The sequence below is a fragment of the Gossypium arboreum genome, chromosome 5 (genome assembly GCF_025698485.1).
Source record: "Gossypium arboreum isolate Shixiya-1 chromosome 5, ASM2569848v2, whole genome shotgun sequence".
NCBI classification, from domain to species: Eukaryota; Viridiplantae; Streptophyta; class Magnoliopsida; order Malvales; family Malvaceae; genus Gossypium; species Gossypium arboreum.
This window is the reverse complement of record NC_069074.1, coordinates 9,909,117-9,925,024: the sequence shown is the minus strand read 5'-3', so window position 1 is coordinate 9,925,024 and position 15,908 is coordinate 9,909,117. Positions and strand designations below refer to the sequence as shown.

The window sequence follows — 15,908 nt, the reverse complement described above, 5'->3', positions numbered from 1 at the left end:
CGTGATTTTTCTTCTTTATTTTCAAAATTTAATAAATAATGTGTTTTAGTAAAATTAATATTTTATTTATAATTGTGATAGATCTCTTAAATAATAAAAATATTTAAAATGAAAAATTCAGTAAAATGTAAATGTGATAAATCTTTGGAATAGTAAAAATTTTAAATGACAAATTCAATAATATAACAATATGAACAATATAATCAAATAATTACTACCAAAATTAAGATGATAAAATATAAATATAGATAAAACTCACAAAATGATAAAAACTTAAATACTAAAATCAAAATACGAAATATTTTATTTGGAGGAAATCAAATATTCACCTTTCCTCTATTTTTTATAGATGATTTTGAACATTTTAAACAATTTTACATAGCATTTTACGTTTTTATGTCAGTATTTTCATCTATAAATAACCTAAAAACTTTCAACATTTTTCCTCAAGCTCTTAGAGGTTTTTTATTCAAAAACACCTTGATAATAAAATGTTAAAACAAAACTCGATATCTATATGAGTGTTGAGGTTTAGAGTTAGGATTTTAAATAGTCTTCTCCTGTAGTTAGAAATTTATACTAAATTTTACACCTAAAAAACATGAATTCTTGAAAAAGAATTCGGAAGATAATTTAAAAATAATAAAGCATTTAAAAAATGTTAAAATCTAAAAACAAACGTTTTTTTTTACTTGTTAAATCAATTTCAAAATTATACTATAAAGTAGATCTTATTATTTTATCCTACTCAAAATTTATTTTTCGGTAAAATCAATAACCGAAGAGTAGGTGTATTGTACTTCAAACTCAAATTTGTTGAACACGCGCTCATCTTAGTTACAGTAAATATAATGCACACACTTGTAGAAGCGCGAGTAAACGTCAGGCTCCCAACCAGAGAGTTGAGTGAAAATTCCAAATTTACAAATAAAACAAAATAAAAACATCCCGTTTAACGGTCAATTCTCAAAAAACGAATTTGCAGCGAACCAAAAATATATACCAGAAACGAACTCTCCGCTTCTGCTTCCGCTTCTTTCTCACTTCTGCATCGCTCGTCGAGGTTCATATAAAAAGAAAATTAAGAATAAAGAAGAGAAAATCCTAAGGGTAAAACTCCAGAGCTGGATTACGTATGGAAATCTATGAGGAGAATGCTATCAGTACTCGTAGCTATAACTTACGGGTTTTGAATTTGCGGGAGAGGGGGCGTTTATGTTCGCTCAAATTTAACAGAGTCAGAAGCGGTGGTGGCGACGACGAGGACGATGCTCTCGTTGAACGGCAGTTGTTGTATAGGAAGCTTCCTGATCAGCATCTTCTCAACCTCTCTGTTCTAAAGCTCGACGGTTCTCTTTTTGGTAAAACTCCAGCGGTTCTCTCTTTTTGTGGTGCTTTTGCTTTTTGTTTTTATTAGCAATTGTTATAATTTTCTTAATTGCTGAAACAAAAGTGAAAAGAAAAGTTGAGGTGAGATGAAAAGATATAATGAATCCCTTTTGTTGGTGAAATTTCTTTCTAGCCTTTTGCATCTTAAAACCGAAAGAAAATACAACTTCTCTCTATTTTTAAAGTAAAAAGGATTAATCAATCCTGTGATTTTGTTCTATAATCTCGTTGTAAAATAATATATAAATTTTTTTGGAGAATTGATTTACTGAATTTAAGTTTTAACTAACCAAAAGAATCACTAGATTAGGATTAGTTCAAGAAAAATAAAAAATATCTGAAATAGATAATTACAGTTCTCTTGTTTATTATTCTTGAAAGAGTTTTTTCGATTATGCAGATGTTAACATAGGAAGGAATGCTACAGTTGCAGAGCTGAAGGTAGCAATAGAGGAGCTTTTTACAGAAATGGCAGGGGAAACTCAAGGCTGTATTTCATGGTATTTACTTGTTTAAACCGGTTGATGGACTTTTACATTATGATTGATTGCTATGATTTTGATTTTATTTAATATAATTTTGGGATCAAACTAGGGCACATGTTTGGGGGCACTTTTGCTTGGCTTATGAAGGTCAGAAGCTGGTTAACAACAAGGCTTGCATTAAAAATTTTGGGATCAAAGATGGTGATCAGGTTTTGTTTTCCGTACTTGATAGTTTTTGTGAAACTTTTGAATTATATTATTTTACCATTATATTTTTATAAATTAATGTAAAATTTTAAAAAATATGCATGAATAATCTTCTAGATATGGGCATTTATCTTTCTCCTTTTTTTTTTTTTTTCTTTCGTTGCCATTTTATTTTCATGCATTAACATGAAAATTTTACTATTTTTCTTCTCTCTCTCTCTCTCTCTCTCGTTTTATTTAAATTTCTTTTCCTTTCAAAAATCTTTTTCTTGTCTATAAGCCCTTACATTTTTTGTTCATTGAATTTGATTTTGACTTCATCAGACCGTAATACGTAGTTTGTTTGTTTTCTATCTTTCCCTCAATTTCTTTTTTACTACCTGATGTTGGTAATCTGGTGCAAACAGCTTGAATTTATCAGGCACATGTCGATGAACCAATCACCAATAAAAAGACGTGTAAAACATCACGGTGTTCCCTGCAAATGGTACGCAATCTAATGAACTTTTCTCTATCCTTTAATCCTCAATAGTAATGAGCAATGCAATTTATACTTGGGGTGACCCATGTTCATTTAATCAAACGTTTCATGGTGGTGCTTACTAACAAGTAAAAACCAATTGCTCTGCGTTTAGCTTTTCACCAAGATCGAGTCACGATCAAGAGAGACAAGAGAATCCTGTGAACCATCATAAAGAGGAGGATGAAGATCAAGATTATTACCACGATGAAGAGCATGCAATGTCCCTGCCGGAGTTCAAGTTTGCTCACTTCTTGAGACGATGGCTCTCGCACACCAGATCGCAGAGTGCTTCTCGAAGGAGGTTGGAAGGCCGGAACCATTCTTCGAGGTTCAATCTGCACCTTTGAGGAGCCTCTGATCATCCACCACTCGTAAAAACAAAAAAGCAAAGGCTTTTGCACTGCATTGTGCCATTGGTCTGAAATATTGTTTGTTGATGTTCAATATCAGTGAACTTGGATTTTAGTGTAGAGTCAATTGCTCACTTACCAGTACTAGTTTAAATGTAATTGTTTGCATACCATGATATGGGCAGCCAATTTCCGATGCCAATCTCTCGTGTGTGTGTGTGCTTTTTCATTGCTGGGCTCGCAGTTGAACTTGTTAGTCAAAATCATTTTTCATGGATCAATGATTAAGAACTGATTCAAATAGATTTTACAATTAAAGAAGAAGAAATGGGCAAGGTATGCAGTTTTCTGAGAATTCCTATAACATGTAATGCATAAATTGTAAAGCTTGAAATGCAAAACTTGAAGTGAAGGAAGTTCAAGAGCCAACACCTTCTTACAATTAAGTGAAGGAAGCTTGTTAAGGTGGAGATTTTGAATCTTTAATATCAAAGTCGGAGTTTTTACTATTTGGAATTGCGATACTTGAATATTCAATTTCTTCATTCTACAATAAAGTCAAATTATATATGTTTTTAAAATTCTTTTATTTTGGCCAACACACATCTTCTGATATTAAACAAGGAAAATAATTTGGTTATAAATTTTATGTCTAGATTTTTAATTTGTATTAAAGATTAAATCCACTCTTCAAATTTTAGATAGGGTGTGTTAAAATAAATTTTTTATATAATGTCTAATTTTATTCTCTTTTAATCTTTAAATTAAACAAAAAACATATTTAATGTCGTCAAATCTATATTCCTCATCGCTAAAAATAAATATTAAATACAGAAACTTAAAAAAAAACAAAGAGCACCTAACCTAACATCTATATTATTAATAGAACATTTGATTGAATTAGTATTACCTTCAACCGGGTCACTAACTTGAATAGAAAGTTACGAGAATATCATTTTATAATTAAAATAAGTAATATTATTTGACGGTATTTTAGTCTCTTCACTTAAAAAACCAATAAAATATGCATATAATTGAATTTGAACCTATATTAATTTCATTAGTAAAACCTTTAATTTACCAATAAACTAAAACCTTATTTTAATATGCTTATATATTTTAATTTTATTATGCACATTTTATTACCTCCATAAATGATATATCTGTACTATTAATAAAACTCCTAATTAAGTCTATACTATTAATAAAACCTTTGACTAAATTAATGTCACCATCAACAAACTCACCAATTTGATTTGGAAGTTACAAGAATATCCTTTTTTAATTAAGATATTACAACAAAGTTCTTTTAATCTTTTACTTAAAAACCAATAAAAATATATTCATATAGTGAAATTTAAATCACGCCATTTGTATTAGTAAAATCTTTAATTTATCACTCAACTAAAGTTTTATTTTGATATGTTATACATTTTAATTTTAGTATGCACACTTTATTACTTCCATCAGTCATATATATATATATATATATATTAATAATGTATTTGATTGAGTTGATGTCACAAATTAACACGACATCGACTCAAGATTGATGATAACACAATAATAAATAATTTAATATAAAATTTTTATTTTAATAATATACACATTTCATATATTATTATTGAAATCATACGTTTCATTTTACTAAAACTTCAAATGTTATTTCATATAAATATTCAGAAATTGCCTGATTTATATAACTATTTAAACAACATTAAGTTATTCTATTAATTCTTTTTTATACATATTCTACTAATCTACTAATAATTAAATTGCTTGATTTCTCAGATTGAATCGATAAAGCCTACTTCTAGTCTTCCTTGGACCAAATATCTAACAACAAAACTCATAAAAAAAAGTTTACTTCTTTTTCTTTCAAGGATTTTTCAGTTTTCGTTCGTTCACCATTGAAGAAACCGTAAAGAGAGGAGGAGGAAATGCAGGGAACAGTGTTTAAAGCTCTGCTGTAAGCTTCTTTTTACGTTTAACATTATTCTTCTTTGTCTCGTTTCTTTTAACTGTATATCCCATTCGCCCATGCAAAGCTCGGGAGGTAATAAATCAACCAAGCCCCTCTCTCAAGAAGTTGAAAAAGAACCCAAAAGTTTATTTTTCTGTTCTTCACTTGGAAGGAAAATCAATATGAAAGAAATCTCTTGTTTTATTGTCAAAAAAAAGAGAAAAAAAGAAAAAATGGAAATGAAATGAACCGTTGAATCAGTTCTATTAAATCCTTATGGTTTTAGAATGTTGTTTCTTGATAGAAATATGTTTGATGCATTGAACATGGGTTAATTAGTTTGGAAAAGAAGCAAAGTGTTAAATACAACTATTTTGGTGGCGTCTACCAACATTTTCTCTTGTCATTTTAACATCCAAATTCAAGATATCCAAAAGGAAAGTTGGTTGTTGTTCTTTTCCTTTTTTCCCAGGAGATCCTGTGAAGAGAATGATGAGGAAGAGCAAAAGGAAATAGGAAAGAAACACAAGAAAAAAGAATCTGGAAGAGTGATTGATGAGATAATTGATAAATTCCAGTGCATGAACATTGTCAAGCGTGAAGCAAATCAGAGAGGTAAATGAGGATGAATTTTCTCAATTTCTGTTTGTTTGTTTGTTCCTAAATCCTAAGAAAATATAACTTTTATGTCAAGTAACCAAGGATTAGCTTAGTTCAATACTAAGTCCGTTCACCTCCATGGCCGGTAAGTCGCCTTGGTGGCTGCTTTACAGTGCTAATCTCGAATGCACGTCCCTACGGGGTATGGCATATCTTATCTTGGCGTTTGGGGACTTAGCAACCTATCAGCCTCAGATTTCCTTGGACCATAATGAAGGTTGTCCGTCTTGTAGAAAACCAGGATGGCTTATGTTGATATTACTTGTTAGACTCTGATTTCAATATACCATATTATTTCTGATGCGAAAGGCCAAATTGTTGTTTTCATTGATGCATTCTTTATTTTGCTATTTGGTAGATTGTAGCAATGAGCAGCATGAACTCCTTACACCCCAGAAGAGAAGAAAAGCCAGGTTCAGAAATCATGACGTTCCAGGTTATCATTAGTAAGCTACAAAGCTATAGCAAGTAAAATAGGCAACGTGCTTTACATGGAATGGGTTAGGGCAATGCATTTTAAAGCTTTTTGATACACTTGGTATGCAAAAGCTCTCACAGTGAAATGGTTATTCCATGAAGGGCTCCACAGGGAAAAGCATGGTCTTTGGAGGCAAGAGCAGAAGACCAGAGCAGCCAAGATAGAGAAACAGCTCAAAGCACGAAGGGAACTCGAGGCACTGATTGAGGAACAGTTGAACAGGTTCCATGCACATTACAACCAGGCTATGGTCCCAAGTCATCTGGAGGATGTGTCAAAACTCCTTAGGCCGCAATGGGCAGCTCCACAAGAGTTGGCCTCACTTTTCTGGCTTGGTGACTGGAGACCTTCTGCTATTCTGGAACTCTTGCATGGCCTGGCTCCTTTGTCTTTCATATCAGACTCAACTGCTAGTGCTATGCAGCCAGCCATATCTCAGTTTATCCACGAGCTGCGTATTGAGGAGGCAGTAATAGATGAGGAAATGGCAGAGATTCAAGCTACATGTGTTCTCTACCTTCCCTTTGCTCCAGTGAACAGCAGCAAATCAGGGGGTTCTGCCTCCCGTGGTATTCAATCCGAGTTCCTGAAGATTGTTCGGGTCATCACCAAGGCTCAAAAGCTCAGGTTCATTCCTTCATACTTAATTACAAATATAAAAGATCTAACCTATCCACCACACCACATAATTTTTTTTATTTTAATAGTTAAATATACCATTATAGAGAAATAACTACAAGGTTTTTTCAAATAGTTTCAGAAATTATGTATAATTGACTGCTATTTGGAAACTTGTACAACAGGTTCAAGGCATTAGAGCTGGTGGTCAAGAAGTTATTGAACCAAACTGAAGCAGCAGAATTCCTGGTGGCCTTCTCAGGAATTCAAGATGCTATCCACCAGTTTGCTGAGGAAAAGAGGTTGCGGAAAGGACCGGTCACCGTGTCTGTTAAATCTCATGATGTAGCCGAGACATCAAAGCAGCCAAAGATCCACATAGATGACAGAATCAGTCATTTATTAAAGACTAGTGATAGCTCAGAATATGGCCAAGGAATTCAATATGCCCTCAGCGAGTTTGAAGAGCTGCAAGGGTTGCAAAAGGGGTCTGTTACTCAGTCTGCCAGGTTTCAAGATGTAGTTGAGACTTCAAATCAACCAAAGATCCCCTTAGAAGACAGAACCAGTTCATGGGACAATTTATCAAAGACTAGTGATAGTTTGGAACATGGCCAAGGAATTCAATATGCCCTCTGTGAGTTCGAAGAGCAGCAAGCGTTGCGAAAGGGACCTGTTACTCAGTCTGTCAGGTCTCAGGATGTAGTTGAGACTTCAAATCAGCCAAAGATCCCCTTAGAAGACAGAATGGGTTTATGGGACAATTTGTGCCAGTTGTTAGAACAAGATAGCAGTGGAGAAAGAATTATAGATGATATCAACGAACCGGCTGGTCTGCCTATCGAGTCTTGGGATGTAGTTGAAACTTCAAAGCAGCCAATGATCCACTCAGAAGACAGGATCGGTTTGTGGGAGGAGTTCAGCAAGATGGTAGGAGATATGAAAAGTTGCCAAGGAATTCCACGACAACTTTAATGCATGTAAAACTTTGGCTGAATAAGAAGTTGAATTTGTCCTCGGATTCAGGAATTAGTGATCAGACCATATAAAACTGTTTTTGTGTTTCCCACGCACTTGAAAAAAAAGATTATATTAAAGCAAATATTCATTTTGCTTCAAGTATTTATGTCCAGCATGTATTCAGATATGGTGTATACATATGGTTCAAAATTCTTGAAAAAACTATAAAATTTAAATATGTTTATGTCAGAGTCGCACTTACATTCAACACATTGGAGTTGGAATTACATATTTCTTACCTGCGGAAAGTGTTGGGATGTATTGCTAACAAGTTTCAGAAAGGGTTTTAAGATTTTAAGCAATATATCTGAGGTAAAACCAAGTTAGAAGTCTGTATTAATTCATCAGCATTGAAATTTTGAAGTAATTGAGGATATAACTAATGCTATCCTAATCAATCATCAATGAGGATGAAAAGAAAAAAAAAAGTTAAAAAAAAAAGTTCGGAATGGTAAGGAATCAAATCAAACAAAGAAGCAGCCATGAAAGCAAGCCGACTTGTAAATGGAAATGAGAAAAGTAACTGTAAAGTCAACGTGTTCCTTTATGAACCGTGTTAATAAGGTGGTGTGAGAATCAGCAGTCAAGTAATGTAAGGTTAAATCATGGGCCAAACACATTGCATCCCTCAACTTTTGACCTTTTTAAACATTGAAATCCGCCCCTCCCTTTTATTTTTATCAATGTGAAACATCACAAATCAAAGATCTTGTTAACCAAAGGAGTCCCAGTCATAAAATCACAAGAAAAGTCCTAAAGAAAATCTTAAAGATACACCATGATTTCCATCCCTTTGCTTCTGGAAAACCATCTACATATATGAAAAATAGAAAGGTTTTTTGTAAAGCAAACAAATCTTTTATTTCAACACTCTTTTTAACATTTCAGGGGACATAATTATGATGGATTAAGATCCACCAAGTAAAAAAAGAAAATACTAATGTAATATGTATTTCTCTCCATGTTTCTATTTTTTCTTAAAATATTTACGTCCAACGCATATTTAAACAAATTGAAAATTATATTAATATTAAATCAATAATAACTCGTTGAATGAATACATTACAGTTGAATATGAAATAACCAATCATTTAAGCAGGGAACATACAAAAGTGCTCTCCTCTTTAACAAGAGGCAATATAAACCACATGTTGATTTGGTGGATATGAAGTTACTGAAAGTGGGATGATGAACTAAATCATGCTGTACTCTGCCCATCTATTAACAGCCCCACCCACTCCATTACTTCTTCATTTTAAATCACTATATAAAACATAAGATAATAAAAATTTATTAATATTCTCAGTACATGCATCCTATTTCATTTTAGCAAACAGAGCTGAGGCAAGAAAATTAGCGACTTTTTTTCTTTATTTTATTTGGTAAAATTTTAGAGCAAAAATTAAGCAGGAAAAGATAAACAAAACAACACTGATATATGCTCTTCTATTTCAACTTTAACACAAAAGAACAGCATCTATAACAACCAAACTAGAGAGATCCTCTCCCCTTTAAATCTCTTCAATTTTTTTTTTATATCTTTCAGTTTAAGATAAATATCAGATATGAATATATATACATATAAGCATATTTACTTTTTTAAGAAATTTTTTCGTATATTTAAAACATCATAAGTAATGCAATTTTTTTTGTTTTGTTTTGTAAAATGGTATGGTACCGTCCTCACCACTGTAAGTGGTTTGAATAAATGTACCAGCCGACCCGAACATCCCAATAATGGAATCGTTTGATAAAAAAGTATGAGAATCCAGGAACAGTTTTGGTTTGTATTGCAACATGCAAGCAATATTGCATTGCATGTAATGTAAACAAGATCTACCCAGTGCTGTACTGCTTAGATTTGGTGTCGCTCTCCCCTATTTTGTCTTGTGAACACAGTCTCCAATTGTAACTTTAATTATATTCAACAACATCAAATTTGCATGAGGATGTCGTGAAAGACACTGTTAATTTTATCAACATTTGTCCCCCCCATTTCACCTTTTATTTTTGTCTTGAAAGAATATCTGCCAAAAAAATTGTTTTTAAGGTTGAAAAACCAGGTATAAACTTTGAATTTATTGAGTGTCACTTAGGGTGATTGCATATATATATTATTTTAATTAAACTAGGGTTTAAAATATCAATTGAATCAAAATTAACTTCATGCTCTCTATAACATTGAATTGAAATCAGTGGAGAAACAAAATGTCCTACTTTTAAATACTATGACTTGACAACAATATTTATCTAAAAAAATACCACATTTGCTGTGAAAATAGTTTTTTCCAACACCAACCTATTTATATATTTGTAAGACGAATTAATGAATCATTTGGTGATTATTACATTCTTACCAACCGCATGCACCCAACCAAAAACTATGAACAAAGTCTCTTCTATAAATCTTTCGGACAAATTTATAAAAGCATTGACATTTCAACTAATACAACTTTTTTATTCTATCTATTTTTGGGTTTTTTTCTTTTCTTTTAAAGGAATTTTGGGTAAACTACATTCGTACTTTCTTTATATATATAGTCTCAAACTTTTGAATAATTTTGTTAGAGTTCATAGCCTTTTGAAATAATTCTGTTTTGGCCCTTAATCTTTATGTTGTAGTTTATGTGGAATATCATTTAGATGTATCTATATATATGACATGATGGAAGTTTTTCAATTGTTAATGAAAATATATCAGCACTTTAAAAGATTTAAAACTTCAAATGAAATGATTAAAATATTAGAAATTATAGTTGTTAAATAAATCTAAATAAAACTCTTAAATATACTAAAATTCTAATTAATCTAAGTAAGAAGTAGTTTTAAATTAAAATATTTTTTGACATAAAATTCTTAAATAATTTAAAATACTTAATAGTTATAAAAATCCGAATAAAAAAAAGCCGATAAATACAATATTTGACTCATATATAATAAAATTAATCCTAAAACCCGAGCACAATTTATTTAAACTCGAAATCTATTGATTCAAAGTGCGTTTCGAAGCTAAGAGATAGATCTTCGAATACTATAAAACACCTTAATTCAGAAATGCCTGGATCCCATTCAAAAATTTGTCGCAAGTTGACTAATCTTTTCAGTTTAAAAATTGACAGCTTAGTTGAATTTACTTTAATACATTTCACCCATTCCGTGCATGTGTCATTCCTCATTTCCTCAAAAAGATTTGTCCTCGTATACTGACTTTTGATCTTTGACCTAGTTGTTGAGCCTTGAGGAAGTGTAAGTCCATCACATCCATAGACCTAAAATTAGACCTTGAAACTCGTATTACAAGTAAAACCAAAATAAAAAAAATAGAAATAATAGATTGAATCTAATACCGGATCTATTTTTCAACATATAAAAGTAAATTAACCAAATTATTATAATTCTACATAACAATGAATATTTAATGGAAGAACATAGCAATGAATACAAAATTACAACTCGAATCTTTTTTTTTTTTTTGTTCTTTTGAATAAAAGAATATTCGAATACTACTTACAAAATAAATGACAATACGAAGACTTGATAATATTAAATACATATACCTTTTCGATAGAAAATACATAGAATAAAATCATATAAAAATAATTCAAATGAAAATAAATAAAAATTATATAAATATAAAACATGTCAACATTTATATAATATGATTCATCAATTTTCTTCAGAATGAATGTATCTTTTATATCTATTTTATAGTCCATAGTTCTTTAGAATGAAGATGTCTTTCATATTTATTTTTATCCTTCTTAAAATGTTGACTTCAAGGTTAAAACTTGAGTTTTTTCACTAAAAGCGTAATGTGCCTTATTACTGACTCAACACTTATTGGTATGATAAAAATATTATCAACATTAAAAAGACTAAATTATGACATACTCAAAATATAGGAGAAAAATATATATGTAAAAAATTATAAAAATTGTATGAAAATTTTTGACTTTTGTTGAAAATGTAAAACTGAGATATTAAAAATTAGGATGACTTAGAATCAAATCCTATTTTATATATAATATATATATTTCTAGATTTTACATAAATATAATAAATATAAGAAAAACTTAAATAATTTAATTTATAAATGATATTAAGTCGTTGAAATTAAGAGTGGAACCTTTACTGTTCAAATTGCTCTCATATCCTACCGAAGTTATGATTTTTTTTTTATATATAACAATTGAAATTGTAAGCGTAAGATTAGAGTTATTAGATTCCATCCAATCATTGTCCCCCCATAAAAAAGTTCTTTTGAAAGATCAGATTAGATCTAAAAAGTAACCTCCTTTAGAAGATGGGTTGTTGATTATATTTATTTACCTTTTCTGATTGAGGTACCCCAAATAAATGCCTCTTATTAATATAATTTTTCAATGGATTCATCAAAATTAATTTTAATTATTATTTCCTAAAATTATATTTAATTCACGCTCGCTCTTTGAACGAAAATAAATTATTATAAAAATTAATAAATGATGAAAAATAATATATTTATAATAAAATAAATAATGGAATAATATGTAATATATTCCATGGTTTTATTTTTTATTTTTTGATAAAACTGGAGTAGAGATGTTAAGATGTTTAGGGGGGGGGGGGCCCTAGCGCACACCGAAAACCAAAATAAAATCAGATGACGTTGGTGATGATCATGGTTGACAGTACACACGCGTGCACATGAACAGTACTCTTGTTAGTTTATGTGTCCCTCCCCATCTTCCCAATTATTCGGCTTTTTAAGATATCATGTCCTCCTCTTTGCTGAAAAAAAAAAAGTGCTGATATATGTATAGTTTACTAATATAAATATAGTATGTTAGTGCACAAGCTAAGGTGCATCATATTATATGAAAATTGATGTTGACGTATTTCATGCCACGACTTTTAAGCCGACTATACTGCATATAGTGTAAGTATGTTACTTGCTATGTGAAAATGATCCCACTTGGATGATAAAGATTGTGATACTTGCTATGGCTTTCCATAGAAAGCTTAAGTGTGTGCACAAGTTAGTTTATTTTTAAGGGAATTTTTTTATATGCTTTATTTTATATTTTTAGTGATTACTTTTGTACTTTTTAGTAGGAAAGGGTTAATGTTTTTTAGTTCATTAAGTGATACAATAGAGAAAGAGATGATTAGGTGATACAAGTTGCAACATCTATATTATTATTTAAGTTTTTATTAAGTTAGTATCACCTATCAAATGGGTCTCAATTCGGTTAGAAAAATTATAAAAATATTCTTCTATAATTAAAATAAATTATATTATTCGAAAGTACTTTAATTTTTTATTTTAATAAAAATCAATAAAATACACATATCATAGAATTTGAATTCATGCCGATTAGAGTAATAAAATTTTAAATTACCATTTAATCAAATTTTATTTTTAATATATTTTATATTTTTATTTTAATATGTACAGTTTAGTTTACTACCTTCATCATTATTATATCTTAATAATGTTATTTATTATATGTTATTTTAAACACGCATCTAAACCCTAAATATATGATTTTCACACGCACACACTTATGATAGAATTCCTAACACGTGTGAGGGTTGAGCTTAAATTTTCTATTGTAATTATATGATATGATGCAATTTCTTATTAGGCAAAACCCTACAAATTTAGGTTAAGTTTGAATAACATTAATTATTTATTGTATTCATGTTTTTATTCTTTCTGTGTATTATTTATAAGTGCTCCGCTTGGTGTATCAATCCATATATCCACATCTTTTGGGGCATATTGCTATCAATAATTTTTTTCATAATGTAATCACAAAAACATGTCTAAACATTTCGGAAATTAGAAACAAATTAATACAAAATACAATGATACAAAGCACAACGAATTAAAAATTCAAACAATACAAATTAAAATAGACTCATTAAATTAAAGTTCACATATGATGAGATTAATTAGAGACTTACACGTGACACTTATTCGTGATAGGACTCAAACTTGAGTACTTAAGAACATAAAACTTTAACTTTTACCAACATTACCAAAGCCTCATTTGCTTATAATTTAAAATCATTTTTTAATTTATCCATTTTATTATTTAAAAAGCAATTTAGGCTATTACCAATGAAAATGAAAAGCCTTTTGATCGTTTTATCCTTTACATGATATTATAGAATCACTTATGAAAATATGTAAAAATGAAACTTCATGGCTACCATTTTTCTCATTTTATAGACTTTATATTAGAAAAATAAAAAACATTATTGAAAGATGAAATAATCAAATTTTTGTAAAAGGAAAAATTGGATATCCCAACCCCCAAAAAATCATAATCAAGCGTGCGATTGTGTGGATTTGTCATTGGGGAGATCTTGAGAAAAATGAAAAAGAGTTGCATCAAAATATTTTTTTAGAGTAATCTATATATTAGTTACTAAATTATGGATAAGTTTTCATTTTGATCACTTAATTTAAAAATTATAATTTGATCATTAAATTATTTAAAAGTTTTCATTTAAGTCACAAAATTATTTAGAAATTTTTATTTAAATTATTGGGCTATTAATTTTTTTAAAGTTTCACAAGAAGTTTCAAGAAACGATTCAACGATCGGTACAATGGATCAGTATCCATTAATGAGTAGAATAATATATATTAGATCCAAGTCGATCTGACAGTTAGTATTGAAGATAAAATAAAAAAAAAGCTATTTAAATTTTGGTTCGCAAATTCGTGATGTCTAAAATTGCTTCATAAAATAAAAATGTAAAAAAAAAAGAAAGAGAGATTTTCAATAGTCCAAGCAATGCGAACAGAGAAAGCCATATGGCATTTATTTTATCAGTTCAGTAACTTAAATTAAAATTTTAAATAATTTAGTGATCAAATTATAAATTTTTTTAGTTAAGTGAGCAAAACGAAAGCCTACCCATTATTTAGTGACTAACGATGTAGTTTACCTTATTTTTCTTGCAGTTGATTTTTTTTTTCCAATTTGTGAAAGGAATAATGTAAAAACTATATATTTTCAAAGTTGATTATTATTACTCATAAATAGTACATTCACGATACGAATGAAAAAATTATAAAAAAATAATATAAAAATTAAATTAAACTTTAGCGAAATAATATTTTTAAAACATTAAAAATCACGATGTCTTATATTCAAATCTTATAATTTTATAATTTCATAATTAAATTAAAATTTAATTGAAGAATGATTACATGTGTAAATCTAGGGCTAATTTTTTAGAAATTTATAAGAGAATGCATAATAACATTATATCATCTCACACCTAAGAGATAATATTAAACCGACTTCGACTTCAATTATTTACACTTCTATAGATGTGAGAAAATCCATTGTAAAACATTAAAAAAAATAGAGAGAGACAGCATAAAATATTCAATAAAATAAAATTGATTAGATTAATTTATTATTTACAAGTCAAAATTCTATTTGAAAAAACTATACTTATAACAATTTAAAAAATTCCCAATAGAGTTGAAACATAAATAAAATAACTTTCAATTAGATTTTTCTTAATATTTAACAATTTTCTCATCCACCCAAATTTCATAAATAAATTGATGATAAAAAATTTGTAAATCGATTTAATTCAGTAAAAAAATCTATTAAATCGATAAGGATGATCCAACCAATGTTATAAAATTAAAAAAATAAAAAAACCAAATAAAAAATAATTAAAACCATTTATAATGAATTTAGACTAATTTAAATATGTAATAATATTATTATTTTTAAAAGTTAATAATCGTTTTACATCTAATTATTCTTGAACTATAGCTTTAAAAAATAAGACTTGTTATCAACTAATGAATAATATTTTTATTACTTTAGTCTTTATATGTACCGTTCGATTTAATTTTTTGGTCATTTATATGTACCATTCAATTTAAGAGTAGTAGTTTTAGTGCATTTATTTATAATAATGGAACCATGGTTTCAAAATATCAATTCAACGGTCGAATTGCCTTAATTGGATCTATACTGTTCAATTTAAAAGGGACCCCAGTAATGAATAAATCTCTAATACCACCTCATCAAATTTAGCTATTTATTGCGGGACCTCCTACAACAAAAAAATGTTTAAAATTTTAAGGTATTATTATATGTTGTGTTGTTCTCATCGTCTTCGGTGTTAGATTATTTTGTATCCCTATTTATCTATTGAAGTATAGTTTTTGGAATTGGATTTGTGATTAAATTGT

General features: G+C 29.3%; 1 protein-coding gene across 1 annotated transcript; it reads left to right on the top strand.

Moving 5' to 3' along the window:
- The first annotated feature begins 974 nt into the window (after positions 1–974).
- LOC108452259 (uncharacterized) lies at positions 975–3,156 on the top strand. Its single transcript, XM_017750030.2, has 5 exons — positions 975–1,361; positions 1,790–1,889; positions 1,984–2,083; positions 2,489–2,568; positions 2,717–3,156. The coding sequence occupies exons 1-5, from the start codon at positions 1,136–1,138 to the stop codon at positions 2,949–2,951; spliced, it is 741 nt and encodes a 246-aa protein (XP_017605519.1). The 5' UTR covers positions 975–1,135; the 3' UTR covers positions 2,952–3,156.
- The last annotated feature ends 12,752 nt before the right edge of the window (positions 3,157–15,908 follow it).